At 49.2% G+C, this 19027-nt stretch overlaps 2 protein-coding genes across 3 annotated transcripts in view; both read right to left on the reverse strand.

Moving 5' to 3' along the window:
* DPYSL5 (dihydropyrimidinase like 5) overlaps positions 1 to 8416 on the reverse strand; it is a 66337-nt gene extending 57921 nt beyond the window's left edge. Inside the window, exon 1 of one of the 2 annotated variants that reach the window (XM_080684775.1) lies at positions 8097 to 8416. The gene's annotated coding sequence lies outside the window, so the exon portion shown is untranslated. Of the gene's footprint in view, positions 1 to 7337; positions 7417 to 8096 lie in introns of those variants that run through there. The other variant, XM_080684776.1, reaches the window with a different exon arrangement.
* A 3944-nt stretch (positions 8417 to 12360) lies between these two features.
* CENPA (centromere protein A) lies at positions 12361 to 18694 on the reverse strand (the record flags this gene model as incomplete). Its single annotated transcript, XM_080684971.1, has 4 exons — positions 12361 to 12495; positions 12800 to 12877; positions 13365 to 13522; positions 18571 to 18694. The coding sequence occupies 4 exons, from the start codon at positions 18692 to 18694 to the stop codon at positions 12361 to 12363; spliced, it is 495 nt and encodes a 164-aa protein (XP_080541097.1).
* Between the last annotated feature and the right edge of the window lie 333 nt (positions 18695 to 19027).

The following is a 19027-nucleotide window of genomic DNA, read 5'->3' on the forward strand; positions in this document are numbered from 1 at the left end:
TTAACCACAGCATGGCATACTCAGAATATCTTTTTTTAAAAAATTCGCCATTAATCTTACTATTTAGCATGGTCTACTAAACCACAACATATGAATACCCTGGACCCAGCAATTCCATTTCTAAGTACATCCCCAACAGAAACACACATATGTTCACCAAAAGGCACGTAGCACAATAGCACGATTCATGATAACATTCCAAACTGGAAACTCCTCAAATACCCACTAACAACATAACGGATAAGTAAACCATGGTACATTTACACAATGAAATGCTATACAGCCATGAAAATGACCGGATTAAGTGCAACAAATGTAACATTGAGAAGAAAAAAAAAGCCACATATGCAAGAGTACTCCGCTCTATAATTCCATTTGTAAAAAGTTCAAAAACAGGCAAAGCTGATCCATACTGTATGAAGTCAGGATAGTGGTTAGGGATCTTGGAGGAAGAGTAAGGACTGGGAGGGGGTTTACCAGCTTTTGTGTATTGGTAATCTGTTTCTTGATCTGGTGCTGATCACATAGATAGCTTAGTTTTTGAAAATTTATTAAGCTACACATTTGTGATTTTTGTATGCTTTTCTGTATATGTTATACTTCACTAAAAGTTTTTTTAAATTGATTTTTAAAATACACCCATATCCCCCCACAAAGTCACCATTTTATGTATCTATTGCCCACATTTTGGTAATATGGCAAATTTAAAACAACCAATCCAAGCAACTGCATTAAAGTCGAGTTTCACATGTGTTGGAAACAGGAGCAAAAGGACATTGAATGACAACACGGGGGCTATGTTTGAAATTTTGTAAGAGAATGGACATATTGATCCACAACAACAGAACTGGCTGGCGTGGTAAAAGGAAGAAAGGAGGCGGCTCCTGCATGAATGGTGCATCCTGCTCTGCAGAAGGACAAAGGGCAGGGCAGGACCAGACAAAAGCAGGCGGAATAAAGACCCAAGGCCTGAGAAATCGGAGCGAACCCATGGCGGACTTGAAATCAACAAAGGAGCCGTCTGTACATGGGCGCTGAAATGACACAGCGATGGTGTGACCGAGTGCTGGGCACTGCTCAAGTGTGGGAGACACATTGGCAAGGAGTCGAGGTGGTGACAGACCCAAACATCTTCCATGAGCCAATGAAAATGGACAGATGTTGGGGCGTGGGGAATGACACAGTGCTCAATTCAAAATCAGATAGTCTCCATTTTTCAAGGAAATCTAGTCGTTCATAAAACGTATTTTTATTTATTTTTATTTTTTATTTAAAAATATTTTTTATTGTTTAAAGTATTACATATATTAGTACATATATCTCTTTTTTTCCCCCCATTGACCTTCCCCCAGCTTCCCCTACCCCCTGTCACATGCCCTCACCCCCCCCCTCACCCCAGTGCCTTGTGTCCATTGGTGTGCTTATATGCATGCATACAAGTCCTCAGGCAAAGTGATTTTAAATTTAAATGGGGAGCCAGAGGTCTCAATGCCTGGGAAGTCTTATAAAATATCACCTAAATCATTCAGTTGCTCATTCTTTCAATATTACCTATTGGACACTTACTTGGAGCAATATTTTGTGCTAGAAGCTACATGGATGAAGAAAGAGGTTCACATTCTATTTGAAACTAGGCGAGGAGGACCATTCTGCAATGGGATAGCCCATTACTAAATTATCTTAGTTTATTGTACATCTTAGACCCAACATGTACGGTTCTTAGCTTGGGGTAGTGTTTAAAAGTGTGGGCCCGTGGTGGTTAGTTTTTGTGCATCAACTTGGCGAAGCTAGAGTACCCAGTTATCATCTATAAGTGCTGCTGTGAATGTATTTTGTAGATGTGGTTAACATCTACAATCAGTGGACTTCCTTGATGATGTTGTTGGGCCTCATCCAATCGGTTGAAAGGCCTTAAGAGAAAAACTGAGGTTTCCCTGGGGAAGAAGAAATTCTGTCTTAAGACTTCCGCATACCCCCGCCTGCCCTATGCATGTCAGACTTGCCAGTCCCCATCATCACATAAGCCAATCCTGATTGGTTGGGTTTCTCTGGGGAACCCCAACTTATACTAACTCTAAGCAGACTCCTGGGTTTGAAGCTTGGCCCTGCCACTGCTCTAGCTGGGTGATTTCTGTTACTTCATCTGTAAAATGGGGATAATACTAGTACCTACCTCAAGGGAACCAGAACAACCCCTAGCACAGAATAAGTACTTTAAAAGTGTTTGTTAAATAAGTAATTCTGTGGAGCCGAGTGTACTTCTCAGCTGGAAAACGTGAGATCAAACATCTGCCATCAACCAAACATGATCGCTTTTTCCCACACCAAGAACAGAACAGAACAGCCTAGGACAAACAGCGCCTCACCAGCCACAGTGCAGGAGCAGGGTGAGACACCAGGCCAACCCTACACACGGGGATAATTTGGCAAAGCTGGGGTCAGAGCACTTCTGGAACATTCTTACCGCTGCAAGCTCTCAGCTGCTATAAACAGCTGTGCTTAAAGAGGCTCAGACTCAGCACAGAGCTATTCCTACTGTTCGCGAAAGTGGGAGCTTCAGAAAGGGGTCCCAGTCCTTCTCTCTGTTCCCACTGCTGATACCCACAGCAGCCTGCCAGGCCGCTTGGCATGGAAGACTGGGAAACCCAAATGTTGTATTTGTGAACACACATTCTGGGGGAAGAGTATGAAGACGATGCTGATGGTGATAACTAACATTCATTGAGCACTTACTAAGTGCCAGACACTGCTCTTGGGGCTATACATATGTTAACTCGTATAATCCCTATTGTACGGACCAAGAAACAGTTTCCGAGAGAAAGAAACCTAACCTAAGGATAGACAAACAGAACGCGGCAGAGTTGGCATTTGACCCAGGCTTTCTGGCTCAGACCCTTCTTCCCTCCTGAGCACACTGAGCCTGGATTGTGAGGAGGGGGTCCGGGTGGGAGCGGGCACAGGCGCAGGCACAAGCACCAGACTGAGGTGTGATTGATGGAAGGGCGTGAGGGGCTCAGGGGATGCGATGGTTAAGTCAACTTATTTTAAATTAATGAGTTTTAAAAATGGAAATAGAACAAATCACAAATAATATCCCACCATGAATTTCTTTTGGTAAAGTATATGTTGTGTCTGCTTTTATAGGTAAACATTAAAGTTCATTAAAGATTCAGACCATCCATCATATTTGAACCTTTGATCTTCACATAAAAAAATTTAAGAAAAAGCAATCTTGAGATGATTTCTCATTTATTTACTAGCCGTGCAATAAGATCAAACACCTTCCTACTTATTATTCTCATTTGATTTCATGAAGCCACCTTCTTCCCACAGGTTTTCTGTATTATTGTTCTCCTACAGGATCTTGTGACCGAGCCTTAGACGACTATTCTGAAATATTTTTTTTAAAGTTCAGAAAACAAAAACGTATGCATAGGATGAGATTCTATCTGAATCTGGTTAATTTTTACACGAGAAAGGGGTCTTGGACACTCTTTTCTAATAACACCGACTTCTCGGGCCCTCAATATGTACCTAAATCCTAATTTCCCCGAGATTTGTCCACAGTTGTGATGGCCATTGGCCTACAGTTCCTGGAGCTAATGCAGGATCAGGCTGAATCCTGGGTCGTAGCAGCTATTGGGGGAAACTCTCAGATGTCCATGGCAGAGAGAGGCCAGAGAGAAGAAGGGGTACCACAGATGAAGTGTACACCAAGTCCCCTAACCCAGTGGTCAGCAAACTGCGGCTCGCGAGCCACGGTTTGCCACTCTGTTGACTAATGAGTATGCCGACCACTGACCTAGACTCTCGGTTCCAATAGTTACAGGCTGTTGTTGTTCCTTGTGATTAAGCCCCTATCCCAGTGGTCGGCAAACTCATTAGTCAACAGAGCGGCAAACCGCGGCTCGTGAGCTGCAGTTTGCCGACCACTGCCCTAACCCAATTGTGACCAGTTGTGTCAACTTGCCTCGCTGTGGAACTGCTTCTAGAGGTGAAAACATGCAGTGCACTGGGAATAGGAAACTATTCTGGTTACATCTGCATCGGGAGAGGTTATGCTGAAAATGGCCAAGTCATGACCCATGAACATCTTCTATCTACCTCGCCAAGGTCTCCAGGCTCCTGGAGATGGGAATTAGGAATGGCACCTCAGAATTCTGGGGACATAAAGCCCGTTCTAGGGCCACCTGCCTCTCCCCTCTGGGATCTGTCTCCCAGGCATTGTCACAGGAGTGGGAGGGGATTGCTGCTTTTCTCTCCACCTTCCCTGTAGAAATGGGCTGGTCATACTGGCATTCCTCATCTATGAACTCCCCACCATGGGGAAAAGATTGGGTTAGATGTTCACACAGTGCCTTAATAGGATTACACTTAAAAATATATATATATATATATATACTCTTGCCCTAGCCGGTTTTGGTCAGTGTACATTGGCCTATGGACTGAAGGGTCCCAGGTTAGATTCCAGTCAAGGGCACATGCCCGGGTTGTGGGCTCAATCCCCAGTAGGGGGCATGCAGGAGGCAGTCGATCAATGATTCTCTCTCATCATTGATGTTTCTATCTCTCTCTCTCCTCCCTTCCTCTCTGAAATCAATAAAATAATAAAAATAAAAAGTTTTTTTTTAGAGAGGAGAGGAAGGGGGGAAGGGAGAGAAATATCAATTTATTGTTCCACTTATTTGTGCGTTCATTGGTTGATTCTTGTATGTGCCCTGACCTGGGATCGAACCCCAAACCTTGGCATATCGGTAAGATGCTCTAACCAACTGAGCTACCCGGCCAGGGCAGGATTATACTCTTAAACAAATCCATAAAATTCTTAAAAAATAAAATAAAATAAAACAAGGAAACATCCCCTGCTAAAACTTTTGCTCTTGGGTAATTACATGAAAACACATTTCCCATTGGCGTTTTTCCACAAAAAAAACCTCCAGTGTCAGATTTCTAGTTTTCTTATATTGGGATACCTGGTTTCCACGAACCCTGGATATAGGCAGACCTGTTCATTTAGTTAAAAACATACAATGAGCAATATTCCAGCTAGTCCTTTCAGTAGTCTCACAAATTCTGAGAACCATTTTTTCAAAGCACCATCCTTTTATTTTTTTAAAAATATGTTTCCATTCATTTTAGAGTGAGAGGAAGGGAGAGAGAGAGAAAGAGAGAAATATTGATGAGAGGTGCCTGCAAACCCCCCACCGGGGATTGAGCCTGCAACTTGGGCACGTGCCCTGACCAGGAATCAAACTGGCGACCTCTCCTGCATGGGACAACGCTCACCCAGCTGAGCCACACGGGCCAGGGCAAAGCACCATCCTTTTATTTTTTATTTTTATTTTTTTTATTATTATTTTTAAATATATTTTATTGATTTTTCTACAGAGAGGAAGTGAGAGGGATAGAGAGCCAGAAACATCGATGAGAGAGAAACATCGATCAGCCACCTCCCGCACACCCCCCACTGGGGACGTGCCCGCAACCAAGGCACATGCCCCCCCCCCCCCCCCCGACCAGAATCGAACCTGGGACCCTTCTGTACACAGGCCGACGCTCTATCCACTGAGCCAAACTGGTCTCGGCAGCACCATCCTTTTAAACCAGCAAGATATAGCCTACTGCTGCTGTCTGGTGGCCACTTGGTACAACCTGGGCAAGAGACCTTCATGTTACCAACTACCATACATTGTGGGCAAGAACCAACAGTCATTATCACAGCCCCTCACCATCTGCATCAACTGGTTAAGAAAGAAGATCTTGAGGTTTCAAGGCTAGGTTAAGAGGCCAAAAGATGCATCAGATAAGTTAATGGCAAATATAAGTCACACCGATTAGTCCTTCAGTGCTGTCTTTTAGCCAAGCTTCCTCCACTGTGGAATAAAAATGCTTTTTTGTCTTGCTCTTTTTATTTGAATGAATGACAGAAATTATAAACCTTATGCTAACGAATCACCTTTAATATCAGCTAAACAATGATCCAAGAAAACCTGTAAAACCAAATTCTGGTTTTGGGCTGCCATTTCACCCCTCAAGATGCTGCAGCCTGACATAAAGGGTGCTTAGACGGGGTGCGAGACTGCGTGCATGGAAAGCTCTGTTGAACCCTTGTTTTGTGTTTCCAAAGCTGTTCATCTGCTTTCCCATGGGCAAGCAGCCACCTCCTATCACAGAGCCGTCCCTGTCTTAGGTCAGCAGACAATATGGGCGAAATCTGCAAAGGATGGAGAGATACTGGCTTGGGTGTGGTCCCTGGCAAAGAGAAGCGCTGGTCCCTGGCTGCAGGCTCTAAGACCAGGAGCCCCACCCTTGGCGCGTAACCTCCACGGCCGCTTCTCCCTATGTTACCACAATCCACACCAGCCCTGGCTGCCCCCTCTCCGAACACACAGCAGCCTCCGAAAACAAAGCCAGAGGCTCGGGGAGCCCGCTCCACACCGAGGCGACCTCCAGGTCGCTATGCCACGTCTCAGCTGTCGGTCAGCAGCGCGGGGCAGGCGATGGTGCCGCAACCCGAAGGCAGCAAAGCCAGGAGTGGCGGCTGTCTGGCTGCCCCGCCACGCGCGACTCCCTCCCAGACTAACGGCGGGGCTTGGTGCCCCAACTCGTGCCCTGAGACTGGTCCGGGAGCATTTTCTGCACCAGAAAACGGCACACGAGTTCTGGGGGGGCTGATTCGTCGTCGGGCGGAGACCAGTGCCGGCTATTGTTCTCCTGGTCTCCCCGGCGGGAGACGGCTCCCACTCCGCCTCCCTGGCAGCATCTGCCACTAGACCGAGCCTTTCAGCTCCACGAAGAAAAGGGTGTGCCCGCGGCGCTGCGGATGATCACAGAACCCCACAGGAGCCCTCGCGGGCTTGGGTCAGCCGGCAGACAAAGCTCCTGGCGGGGACAGACCAGTCCGGTTCCAGATCCGCGTCTGTGGAGCCACGCCCAGCCGACCACCTGGACCTCCAGGGCCCGCGCCGAGAGTGAGGGTCCTCAGGCTCCAGACCCGCCTCCTAGATGCCTGCCCCTCCCTTCCCCAGAGACCTCCCTTCTCCGTACCCACGAGCCTCCTCCTCCCTCGCGTCAACCCATAAACCTAGACGGTCTCCGCCCTCCAGCATCGCCCCTCGCGGCCTCATTCTTCATCAGCCCCAGCCTCGCCTCGCCTGGCGCCACCGGCATCAAGCTCCCTCCCTCCCTCCTTCAACCCGCCCTCCGCCCCCTTGTCTTTCCACCTCAAACCCCAGTCTCCACTTCTCCCTCCTCCCAGACCAGGCACCTGTCCCCACCCAGCTTTTCCATCTCCCCATCTTTGCTCAAACAGTGGCCTCGCCTCCGCCCCTCCTCACCGCAGCTTCTCTCCAGCTCGGCCTCCTGCCCCTACCCACGCCTGGGGCGTCGCGGTCCCTCGCCCGCCAAGCTCAGTGCTGCGGGCAGGGCTCCCGCCCAGGGCTCAAACGCAGGGATCCAGCTCAGCGCCCTCCCCGGCCCGGCAGAGGCAGGAGGCCTTTGTGGTGCAGGCAGGTGCCTCGGAGGCGGCAGGCGAGTGGTCCTCAGGCGTCTGCTCCGTTAGCCAGACCGGTGCAAAAGGCTGCCGGGTCCAGTCCAGGCTCGGCAAACCCCATCTCGAAGGCGAGAAGGACGGAGGGTGTGTGTGTATGGGTGGGGGCTGGGGCAGGACTCGGGCAGGACCAGCCCGCAGCTGGAGAAGCCCCCACCCAGCCTCCCAGCCTTTCACTGCGCCTGGACCAGCGAGGCTGGGCGCCTACTGTGTCCTAGGAGTGAAGCCTTTTCAACCATGCCGCCTCTTCACTCCAATTCTTTGCAATCCCACGAGCACACATTAAACGCCTACTGTGAACAAGCCACCGCACGGCGTTCTGTAGTCGTACAAAAAGGACCGGATTCGGGCTCCAGTTTAGCCTCGATAGTCGCCTACCACCCCAACTCATCCTCTCCCCACGTTCCCTGCAACCGGGCCCCTAGGCGCACACCAATCCCCGCCCTTTTGTGAGCCTCTCAGAGAAACAGAGGTCGTGAGATGGACGCCCCAGGCCGGGGAGAACATGCCCCCCGCCCGCCCCGCCATCACCCCCGCCATCACCCACTCTTCCAGGATGCTGCAGCTGCAGGGGTCCGTGGGATCGCCAGTCTCTCGCAGGTCTCGCCTCGGCTGCGGGTGCCCGGGGCGGCGGCGGCGGCTACACGCGCACTCGCTGGAGAGCTGCCGTGGCGCGCCGGGCGCTGGAGTCCCCAAGCCGTGAGCGGGGGGAGGGGATATGGGTGGGGGCTAGAGGCGACCTCGGCCAATCACGGATCCCACTGCTCCGCCCCAGTGCCCCCCACCTCGCTCTAGCAGGTTAGGGGGAGGCGGGGACAGGCGGTGCCCGGCATCTTCTGCGACGCACACAGCCGCCACCTTGGGACTACAACTCCCGACAGGCCCTGCTGCAGGACCCGGGTCCGAGAGGGGACAGAGGGCGAGGCTCGGAATCCGCTGCCAATGCCCCTCGTGACCTGCGCCGCACTCCTTTGGGTTTCCATGGTGACTCCCGACTGTTCACAAAGCACAGGCTCTCAGACTAGCTGATGCACTGGTCCCCTGGGAACACTACGCGGCGGGTCCCGAGGGCAGACCGCCTCCCCTCCCCCTGCAGGACCCCACCCGAGGGGCTGAAACAATGCCAGGCCGCCTCTCCCCCGCGGCTGCAGGCCCTGCCCTTCGCTGCAGGCCGGGCTGGAGCCTCCCCGTTCCTGCCCAGACCCAGACCGACGCCTTCGAAGTGGATACTCGGCGGGATTCCAGGATAGAGAGGGCAGGGGCTGTCATTATGGGGAAATGTCCTCACGTACAAAGTGGACGGCCACTCCGGACCACCTACGTTCGCATCGCCCCTCTGTTGTGGCTCGAACCCGAGTTCACTCTTGTTGGCGCTTAGCTAGGGCTTCTCTACCCAGAGCTCCCAGGTCCAGCCGCCGTCCTATTTCTGATACCCCTTATTCGGGGGGCGGTGAAGCCTCTGGACATGTTTTATAACCCATTTACATTTGCTTCACCTTGTATCTTCCCGCTTTAAATGTGCACATAATTTAGCAAACACAGCAAATCTGAAAAAGAGGATCATTACGCTTCGTACCATCTCCTGATCCCCTCTCAAGCCTTTATCGTGTGTTATTTTACGTATTTGTAATAATAGCTTACCTACAGTTTAGTAATTTGCCTCTTTTGACTTAATGTCACTCCAAAAGCACGGCCATTGATATGGCGTTAAAGTGCAGCACGGAGTCCCTGCTTCCAGCTCCATCCCGCGTTCCCGTTCTTTCCGTTTCCAGGGAACTCACCTGCTGCTTCGGAAGCCCCCACCCTGCGGCCCGGGAGGGGTGGAGGTGAGGGAGTTCCCGGCTGCAGCTGCACAGCCCGAGAGGCGGATTCTTCGGCGGGATATTTTCAAACAAAACCATGTGTCTCGCTACTCTGGAGGGTGTTCCCTCCCCTCAGCAAAATCTACCCGGGCGCTGGCCCGCAGAGCCCGCCGAAGCGAGGTGCCCTGGGCCACTTTCCTTGCGGGCCTTTGAGGTGGGCTCAGGACCTGGACCAGGCCAGGCTGGCACTTGGGGGATGCACTTCTGGATTACCTCCATTGAGTTTCCACATCTCCTGGGAGGAAGGTTTACTTCTCTGCCCTCCTCCAATCATGAGCTTATGCAGGGAGCCCCCAAATGAGCCAGGGGCTCACCCCACAGTACCCCGGTCCAGGCTCGGCAAACCCCAACTTGAAGGGGAGCCTGGGATGTGGCTCTGAAAACTTGAGGGGCATGACTGGTCCTTTCCCCAACTACTCCAGGTTGGGGCACTGACCTATGGATTCCTCCAGGAAGCTTGGGGAGGCAGAGTGGAGCCCAGTTCCGCGCCTCACAGCAGCTTCGTCAGTGCCATGCTGCACTTCTTGCCCAAGGGGAGGGAGCCCTCTAGTGGCAGTAAACGTTTTCTGCAACACTTAGTGGACCTCCTTTGGACTCTTGCCTCTGCTTTCTCGGACCTACCTCCTTTGGTCAGAAAAGAGCTGCCTCGAAGTCCTCTGTTGACCTGGAACATTGATGAAAATTGCACCCAAACCTGAGGTTGTGAATGTCCCCAGCAGTTGATTTTAGATTTATAATCTAGGCTCTCTCTCCAGGAAAATACAAAGACTACAGGCTGGAATCTTTTGTGCTACTTTCTGGATACTTGACCTTGGAGAGCTTTAGCTCCCCCCCCCAGAATGTGGGGATCATACATAATACATTCTTTTAACCTTGCTGTGATAACCACATGAGGAAACGCACACCAAGGGCATGGGACATGTGTTGGTTGTACTGGTATCCTGCTTAGTACAATTTGAAGAAAACTGAAGGAAGATGATAATCTTCTAATTAATAACGCTATGCCAAGAACTTTAAATATATTAACAGATATATAAGCTTTATTTGAGTGCCTGCATAACTATGACTTGCGGTCAAACAAGATTTTCCAAAGGGTTAAAATGTATTAAACAATAGAACTTGGTCCTTCCCTTTAGTTTGTCTCTGATCAGTTGACTAGTCTGCCCCCTCTAATCATTTTTACTAGACACAAAATCTAAAACTCTTCGGGTGGCATTTCCCTTTTGTCTGGAAATCTCTTAAAGTGCTTTCAGCCCTGACCAGTTTGGCTCAGTGGATAGAGTGTCGGCCTGTGGACTGAAAGGTCCCAGGTTCGATTCTGGTCAAGGGCATGTACCTTGGTTGCAGGCACATCCCCAGTAGGGGGTGTTCTCTCTCATTGATGTTTCTAACTCTCTATGCCTCTCCCTTCCTCTCTGTAAAAAATCAATAAAATATTAAAAAATATAAAGTTTTTATATATATATAAAATACATATATATAAAAATACATATAAATATATATATAAATATATATTAATATATATATATATATATATATATATATATATATATATATATATATATATCATATGGTAAAAAATGTAAACGAAGGGAGGAGGCAAGGTTTTTATCTGCTCCCTACTTCACGGGGCTCTCTTGTTTATATTCCAGCGGTTTGCGGTGTACAAATGAAGAACTTAATGTTAACACACAAAATATACAGGTATGCTGTTAATAGTAACTTTGCTTCAAGCTTTTTTCATTAAATAATTATTTTTATTTTTATAATCTCTCCACAAAGAAGTTATGAAAATACCTGTCAATACATTGAAAAGTCACTTTAAAACGCTGGGATGAAAAATTCTAAGTATGTTGCATCTTCTGTGATTTACAAATTTGTATAGGATAGAGCTTCTGAATGATTTTGACAGACACTTACTGAGAAGAGTCAGAACATTTAACTTTAAAAGATATTCAGCTTCCACCCCAGCTGAGTTTTTGAGAAGCTACACTTGACAGTCGCCACACACCGACTCCATAGCCCAAAGGCCTGACGTTGGTAAATGGCTCGTACCTATGTCAGGCCATTGGGCCACGGAGACAGTGTGTGGCTCTGCATCGGCATTTGCTGCCGCCACCAATGAAGTTAATCTGAAGGACAGAGCGTTACAGGCTCCCCCATACAACTGACTGTGGTGTTCTTCTCTTATTTTTTCCTGGTGTGTTAAATAGAAGTAAATATATACATATGGTAAAAAATGTAAATGAAGGGAGGAGGGAAATTTAAATGGTAATTAAGAAATCTGATGTCTTCAGAATCACTAAGCAGTCATGTGAGTAATTTATAAACCGAAGTCAACCTCAGAGTCTCTCTCTGAAAATATTTCTCAGGCCTCTGGAACCATGTTAATTTTCTTATATATGACCTTGCTGCAGAGGAGAGCCATGAAGTTCTTAAAAAAAACACAAAAAACACTACAAAACCAACATGCACACTCGGCTCAGAGACAGCGAGTCCAGGCAGCAGCCGGGACTCCATGGATCTGGTCCTGGCTCCAGACAGAGTCCCTGGTATCATCCCTGAAATTAAGAAATCGCATTTAGTAACAAGGCATTTTCAAAAGTAAGAAAACCTTCTTTTAAATCAAAATGAGGTTGTCTGGTCTTTATAAGACGAAGAGGCTTAATTCTGACGGAAATTTGGGTCATCTGGTCATTACTTAATAGAAAAGTATCATTATTTAACATTGTACAAAGGGCACGAGCCACAGAGTCCCAAATATTCAAGGTAAAACCAGGTCAATTTTTTTCTCAAGAACAAAGGGAAGGCAAGAGGGCAAGGACCTAAGGATGAGAAAAGAAATTCCTTCAGCGCAACTCACACCTCCCCACTGATGAGAAGCTGGTGCTCCTCCCGCCCCGACCCGGCCCCTGGTGAGCAGGACAGGCTTACAGGGGCGGCGGCAGCTCAGCCCAGCCCTTCCTGGATGCCTCGGATCCTCCTGGCCAGCTGCACATCCTTCGGGAAGAGAGTAACACGCCCGGCATGAAGGGAGAGGAGATAGGCGTCCTCAAAGAGGTGTACTAGAAACGCTTCTGCCGCCTGGGGACGGAAACAGAAGTAGACTGACCTAGCGAGGGGGCATGGGCTGCTTTTTCCTTGGGGTCTGCTACGCTTAGTCTGGGAGAGCTCAAAGGACTATAGGCTAGACTGTTCACAGAGTGAGCCTGAACGGCCTGGGAATTCTGCCACTGCCAGACCAGATCCTGCTTCCAAACCCTGTGCTCTTGTGGCTCTTTTCCTGGAGGCACGAGTCAGTGCGACACGCCATAGCCAGCCCTGTGGAATGCCACACCTTTCTCCCATACTCAGCCCTCACCCAGCTGTACCATGGCCCTCTTCTTACCTCTTGTAGGGCCAACAGGGCATGGGCTTGCCAATTGAAGTCCACACCACGAGTGAATTTAACACATATTTCTCTTACCTGTGAAGGAGTGGAGATGGGAGGCAAAGGAGAAAGTGAGTGGGGAGGAGCAGAGAGTAAAGGAATAGAGACTCGAGGGAAGACAGGATTCTCTCCATGAGTCTCTGCCAATCTTCATTTCCTTTATACCTTCCTGGTCCTTAATCTTTGGACCTAACGAGTAGCAGGTATCAACTCCTAGGACTTAGGAACTGGCGGTGGGCAGAGGAGAAGGCAATTTCCCAGCAGAGGGCAGGAATGAAAGGGTGGGTGAGAGGGCTTCTATTGACATAATCAAAGAACACAGTTTCAAAGGTGGTGGGGGTTGGAAATTAATTCCATAATTTATTGGAAGGCACCCTTGGCAGGCTCAAGTTTTTAGAAAATGAAGAGTCCCCTACTAAGTTAGAGAAGAGGTCCACTGGCCATTTGGGCAACAGATTATAGGGTCCCCAATACTGGGGACATTTAAGAAAGGAGGCAGCATGGGGGTGGGCGGGAAGCTCACCAGCCGGCAGAAGGGCATCTTCCTTAATAACAGGTGTGTGCTCTTCTGAAGATTTCGGATCTCCTTCAAAATCAGATGTCCCCGGCGAGCAGATGGGCGAGCAGGTGGACGACCAGGTGGACGACCAGATGGACGACCAGATGGACGGGAGGGAGTGCCTAAGCAAAAGAGTTGAGTCAGCCCTGGCTGGGTAGCTCAGTTGGTTAGAGCTTTGTCCTGAATCACCAAGGTTGTGAGTTCGATCCCAGTCAGATCACATATAAGAATCAACCAATGAATGCATAAATAAGTGAAACAACAAATAGAAGTTCCCCCTCTCTCTCTCTCTCAGTGAAATCAATTTAAAAAAAAAGGGGGGTTGAGTCATACATGGGGCAGTAGAAAACAGAGGCTGCCTCGAAGTTTGGCTGTCAAACTGTCAAATTGCTAGACCGTGTCCAGCCAGCGTGGCTCAGTGGTTGATCGTCAACCTATGAAACAGGAGGTCATGGTTTGATTCCTGCTCAGGGCACATGCCCGGGTTGTGGGCTTGATCTCCAGTGGGGGGTGTGCAGGAGGCAACCGATCAATGATTCTCTCTCATCACTGATGTCTCTTTTCCTCTCTGAAATCAATAAAAATATATTTTAAAAAATTGCTCGGTCGCGCTAACTGGTTTGGCTCAGTAGATAGAGTATCGGCCTGAGGACTGAAAGGTCCCAGGTTCGATTCCAGTCAAGGGCATGTACTTTGGTTGTGGGCACATTCCCAGTGGGAGGTGTGCAAGAGGCAGCTGATCAATGTTTCTCTCTCATTTATGTTTCTAGCTCTATCTCTCTCCCTTCCTCTCTGTAAAAAATCAATAAATATATATTTTTTTAAAAATTGCTAGGTCATATAATCCACAAAAGCAGGGATTTTTGTCTATTTTATTCACTGCAGCTATCTTCAGTAACTGGAAAGCAGCAGGGAAGCGCTAAATAAATATCTGTTAACTGAATGAATGACCCTTTCAGGGTATTATCTTAAACTAGAGGCCTGGTGCACAAATTCGTGCACGGGTGGGGTCTGGCTGGCCCATTGGGGCCAATTGGGCCGAGCCAGGCTGTGGGAGGGGCCCCAGCCACACCCCCGATTGGGGTGGGGGACCGTGGGGTTGGCTGGCCAGGTCCCCCCCCTGCCTCGAACTCCTAGTCAAACTCCCGGTCAAGGGGATAATTTGCATATTAGCCTTTTATTATATAGGATGCCAGTTCTCGCAGGCAGCCTTTTCTGACTTCCAACCCTTTCTAAACTGGTGGGTGGTCACCTCCCTCCTCTGGGCCCCACAGTACTCTGTACCTCTCTTCTGACTTCCCCACCTCGATTGGAAACCCAGTTATTTTGTTTTTAGGTCTTTTGCGGGGAAGCTGGAAGGACTCTGAGAGAGTATCCAGTACAGTTCTCTTGCCTTGGTTATCCTTAGGCCCAGAGAGGTGAAGACATCTGGCCAGAGCTCATTAGTGGCCAGAGTGGGCCCTCAGAAGTGGCATAACTCAGTACCAATGTCAGGCTGCTGGGCTACGGAGTCAGAATGTGTGGCTCACAGCCTAGTTCCAACAGCAATAATAAGAAATCCTAAAAACAAATTCCCCAAAGTAGAAATCAAAAAAGTCAAACTCTCTGATAAGAAATTAAAAACACAGGAATACAAAAACTAATTTTTTTCTAACTCTTGTGTTGAAGAGGAAACTTAAGTGAAATGAGTTATTTAGAAATGAATAAAAATAAAATTTGCATATCAAAACTTATGAGCTAGAGCCAAATAGTACTCAAGGAAAGTGTATAGCCTCAAGATCTATTTACTAGAAAATAAGAACATTTAAAGATAGCTGACCAAAGTGCTAAAGTGTTAGGAAGAGAATAAAATAAGCCAAAAGAAGGTAGAATCAAAGAAATACTCAAGACAATACAATAAATTAAAAAGAGTAAAACAAAAAACAGTATTGCTGCTCCATAAATTAAATCATGGACCAGCAAAAATAAATGAACTTCGGATAAGTGGAATGAAGAATAAAAACAAAATAACCCACAAAAACATTCTGAAGGATAAACTCAGTTGCACAAATGTTATTCAAGGTGCAGCCAAGAAAAGAGAATCCACACCAAGTAGTTCAATAGAAGGGATGTAACACAGTGAACTCATTACAAAGGGTTAGAAAAGCTGCAGGAGCAAATGGGGTCAGTGAGGCAATCCAGAGAGAGATACTTTATGCCACACAACTGGCAGTGGAGACTCTATCCCTGGGTGGGGCAACGTGGCCAAAAAAGCATAGCAATGTCCAGGGGATTGGTGACATTTAGGAGAAAGAGGGAGGCACATACCCAGGAGGCAAGCTACTGGCATCTGCCTCCTTCCTTACCAGCAGTCAACAATCTAATCACTGGAGGCAGCCTTTGACAGACAGACATAGCAGTCACAGAACACAACTAAAGGTCACCACACAATTTAAGAAGGCCAACTCCATGAAAGGAGTGAACCAAACTCAACAAACAAATACCAGAGGAATCTGAGTTCGTAGACAAAAGACATGGAGACTTTTTTGTTGTTTTTGTTGTTGTTAATCCTCACCCGAGGATATTTTTCCATTGATTTTTAGGGAGAGTGAAAGGGAGGGGGAGAGACAGAGAGAAATATCCATGTGGGAGAAACACATCGATTGGTTGCCTCCTGCGTGAGCCCCAACCAGGGCCGGGGGATGGGGAGGAGCCTGCAACCAATGTACATGCCCTTGACCGGAATCCAACCTGGGACCCTTTGGTCTGCAGGCCAACGTTCCACCCATTGAGCCAAACTGGCTAGGGTGAGACCTTAAAATATATATATATATATATATATATATATATACATATTATTGATTTCAGAGAGGAAGGGAGATGGAGAGGGAGATAGAAACATCAATGATGAGAATCATTGATCAGCTGCCTCCTGCACACCCCACACCAAGGATCGAGCCCCCAACCCAGGCATGTGCCCCTACCCAGAATCCAACTGTGACCTCCCGGTTCATGGGCCAATGCTCAACCACTGAGCCACACATGCCGGGCTGCCCTTCATCTTTAGATCAGAAATAGCAGAGCACATTTGCAGAATGCCCATGTAAGGAGTTTGAATTTAATGCTAAGTGCAGGTGGAGAGGTTAACAGAAAGCTCCTGGGAATGGAGAAGAATTTGACCAGGAGGAGTGGCTTTTGATGGAAGGGGGACACCTAGGTTCTCTGTTGTGAGAAGATAAGGGGAATGCAGTTTGGAGGCTTCTATTTCCTCAGTGAAGCATGAGGCAAGGTCCTCATCAGCTGAGAGTGAGATGGGGGTCTGGAGTTGTAGAAATTCGCAGAGGAAGAAAAATGTATGGAACAGTCAGTGGGTAAAGGAAAAGCAAGACTGCCAGACCAGTGCAGTCAGACTTCCAGAAAATGTGGGGTGCCCGTCTGTGATAATCATTTAATTTAACCAGGAGTAGAGAGATGTTTCTATATAGGAAAGCAACAGCAAGCATCATACTTAACGAGACAAAGATGGCCAAAACACTGCTCTTATTTTAATACTAGTCTCAGGGCCTCACTAATCCTATATAGTCCTATATAATAAAGAGGTAATGTGCAAATTGATCCTCATGCCATCGCACAAGATGGCCACCCCCATGTGGTCAAAGATGGCCGCCACAAGATGGCCAGCAGGGGAGGGCAGTTGGGGGGGGGGGCCAGGCCTGCAGGGGAGGGCAGTTAGGGGTGACCAGGCCTGCAGGGGAGGGCAGTTGGGGGCGACCAGGCCTGCAGGGGTGGGCAGTTGGGGGTGACCAGGCCGGCAGCGGAAAGCAGTTTGGGGTGACCAGGCCTGCAGGGGAGGGCTGTTATGGATGACCAGGCCAGCAGGGGAGGGCAATTATGGGCGACCAGGCCGGCAGGGGATGGCAGTTGCAGGCAATTGGGCCGGCAGGGAAGCAGTTTGGCGTCGATCAGGCTGGCAGGGGAGTGGTTAGGGGGTGACCTGGTTGGCAGGCTGATGAGTGGTTGGGAGCTAGCAGTCCCGGATTGTGAGAGGGATGTCCGACTGCCCTGTGGGATTGGGCCTAAACCGGCAGTCCGACATCCCCTGAGGGGTCCCAGATTGGAGAGGGTGCAGGCTGGGCTGAGGGACACCCCCCCCCCCACCCTTGTGCACGAATTTCGTGCACTGGGCCTCTAGTACAATACAATAATAAATAAAATGTATACAAATAAAAAAGATTCAAAAGTCATTCTCTGCAGACAAAATAACAACCTAGTTAAAAATTTCAATCAAGCAACTAAAAGACTGTTAGGATTAACAAGAAAATTCAGCGAGTTGGCCGGGTGCAAAGGTTATTTACTATATTTAGGAAAGAAAAATAAAACACATTCACAATGGCAACATCTATAAAGAATCTACAATATACTTTTCCCCACCCTGCTCGCAACGTGGCTATGCAGCAGAAGACAAGTGAAGCAGTGATGGCAATGCACAGGTAGTCTCTCCTCCACCAGGCAGATGCGGAGGACCACAGGCCAGTCTTCTTTCTGCGCACACACCTCCCAGAGGGGACAAGGTGAGAGCTCTGCTTGAGTTAAGGGCACAGGTTAGGGCCCAACGCTGCCACTCAAGGAAGGAAAAACAAAACAAACTGAGCAGGGAACCTTCTAATAGAATCATTGTTCGGAAAGTCACAAAAAAGCAACCGTGATTTTGCAACTTAAAAAAGCACAAACATCGACGTGTGGAAAACCTGTGTCCGCCAGAACAAGCTGTGTGATCTTCAAGTTACCTGGCCTCTCGGCAACGCAGAGTTCACATCTGCATAATGGTCACAACATAACGCTGAGATAATTCACGCAAAGAGTTAGCACAATGCCTAGGTGGGGGTAAGCACTCAATAAATGCTACTAGTATCAAGAAAGGTTCGCATTAGGAGGTTGTTGGGCCAGGTCTTTCTCCTCCTCGGAACTATCTTCCCCAGTCCCTCGCGCGGCTTGGAACGGGGGACCTGCTCCGAGCAGATGCTGGAAGGCCTGCGGACCAGGAGCCGGGAGATCGGGCTCGATCCCGGGCTCAGCAGGCGGGCCTCGATGTTCTCGTCTGTGAAATGGGCACGCGGAGCCGGCCGTGCCCAGCTTACAGACAGGCTGCGGGGGGGTCCGGCTCGGAGGGAAAGGGGTTGCGGCCGGTTACCTGAGGGGGCGCCCCGCCGAGGGGTGGTGGGGACCCGGGCGGCGGGGGCCGGGGCGGTGGGGGCAGGGCTCGCGGCGCGCCTCCTTGGGGTGACGGCCTTGCGTCTCCGGCGGCGCGGGCCCATGGCCGACGCGGAGGGTCTCGGTCCGCGGCTCCTTCCCCGCCTCCTGGATTCGGGGGTAGAGGCTGGCGACTGGGAGGTCTGGGAGCGCCCCGGTCGCGTGCGCCCGCGGGGACGGACCCACGCGGAACGCGCTGCCTGGGGTTCAAACGGCTCGCACAGCCGATCACTGCCGGCGTTTTTTAAAACCGAGTCCTGCGACTCCCAGTGGCTGCCTCCGGAGCAGAGCGACCCTGGGGCAACCAATGAGAGCACAGGCCTGGAGGCTGAGGGCGGCAGTGATAGGAAGAGGAACGGGGACATGGAAGATTGATGGTCGAATCAGCCAATGGACAC

The sequence above is a fragment of the Plecotus auritus genome, assembly GCF_963455305.1.
Source record: "Plecotus auritus genome assembly, chromosome: 8".
Lineage (NCBI taxonomy): Eukaryota > Metazoa > Chordata > Mammalia > Chiroptera > Vespertilionidae > Plecotus > Plecotus auritus.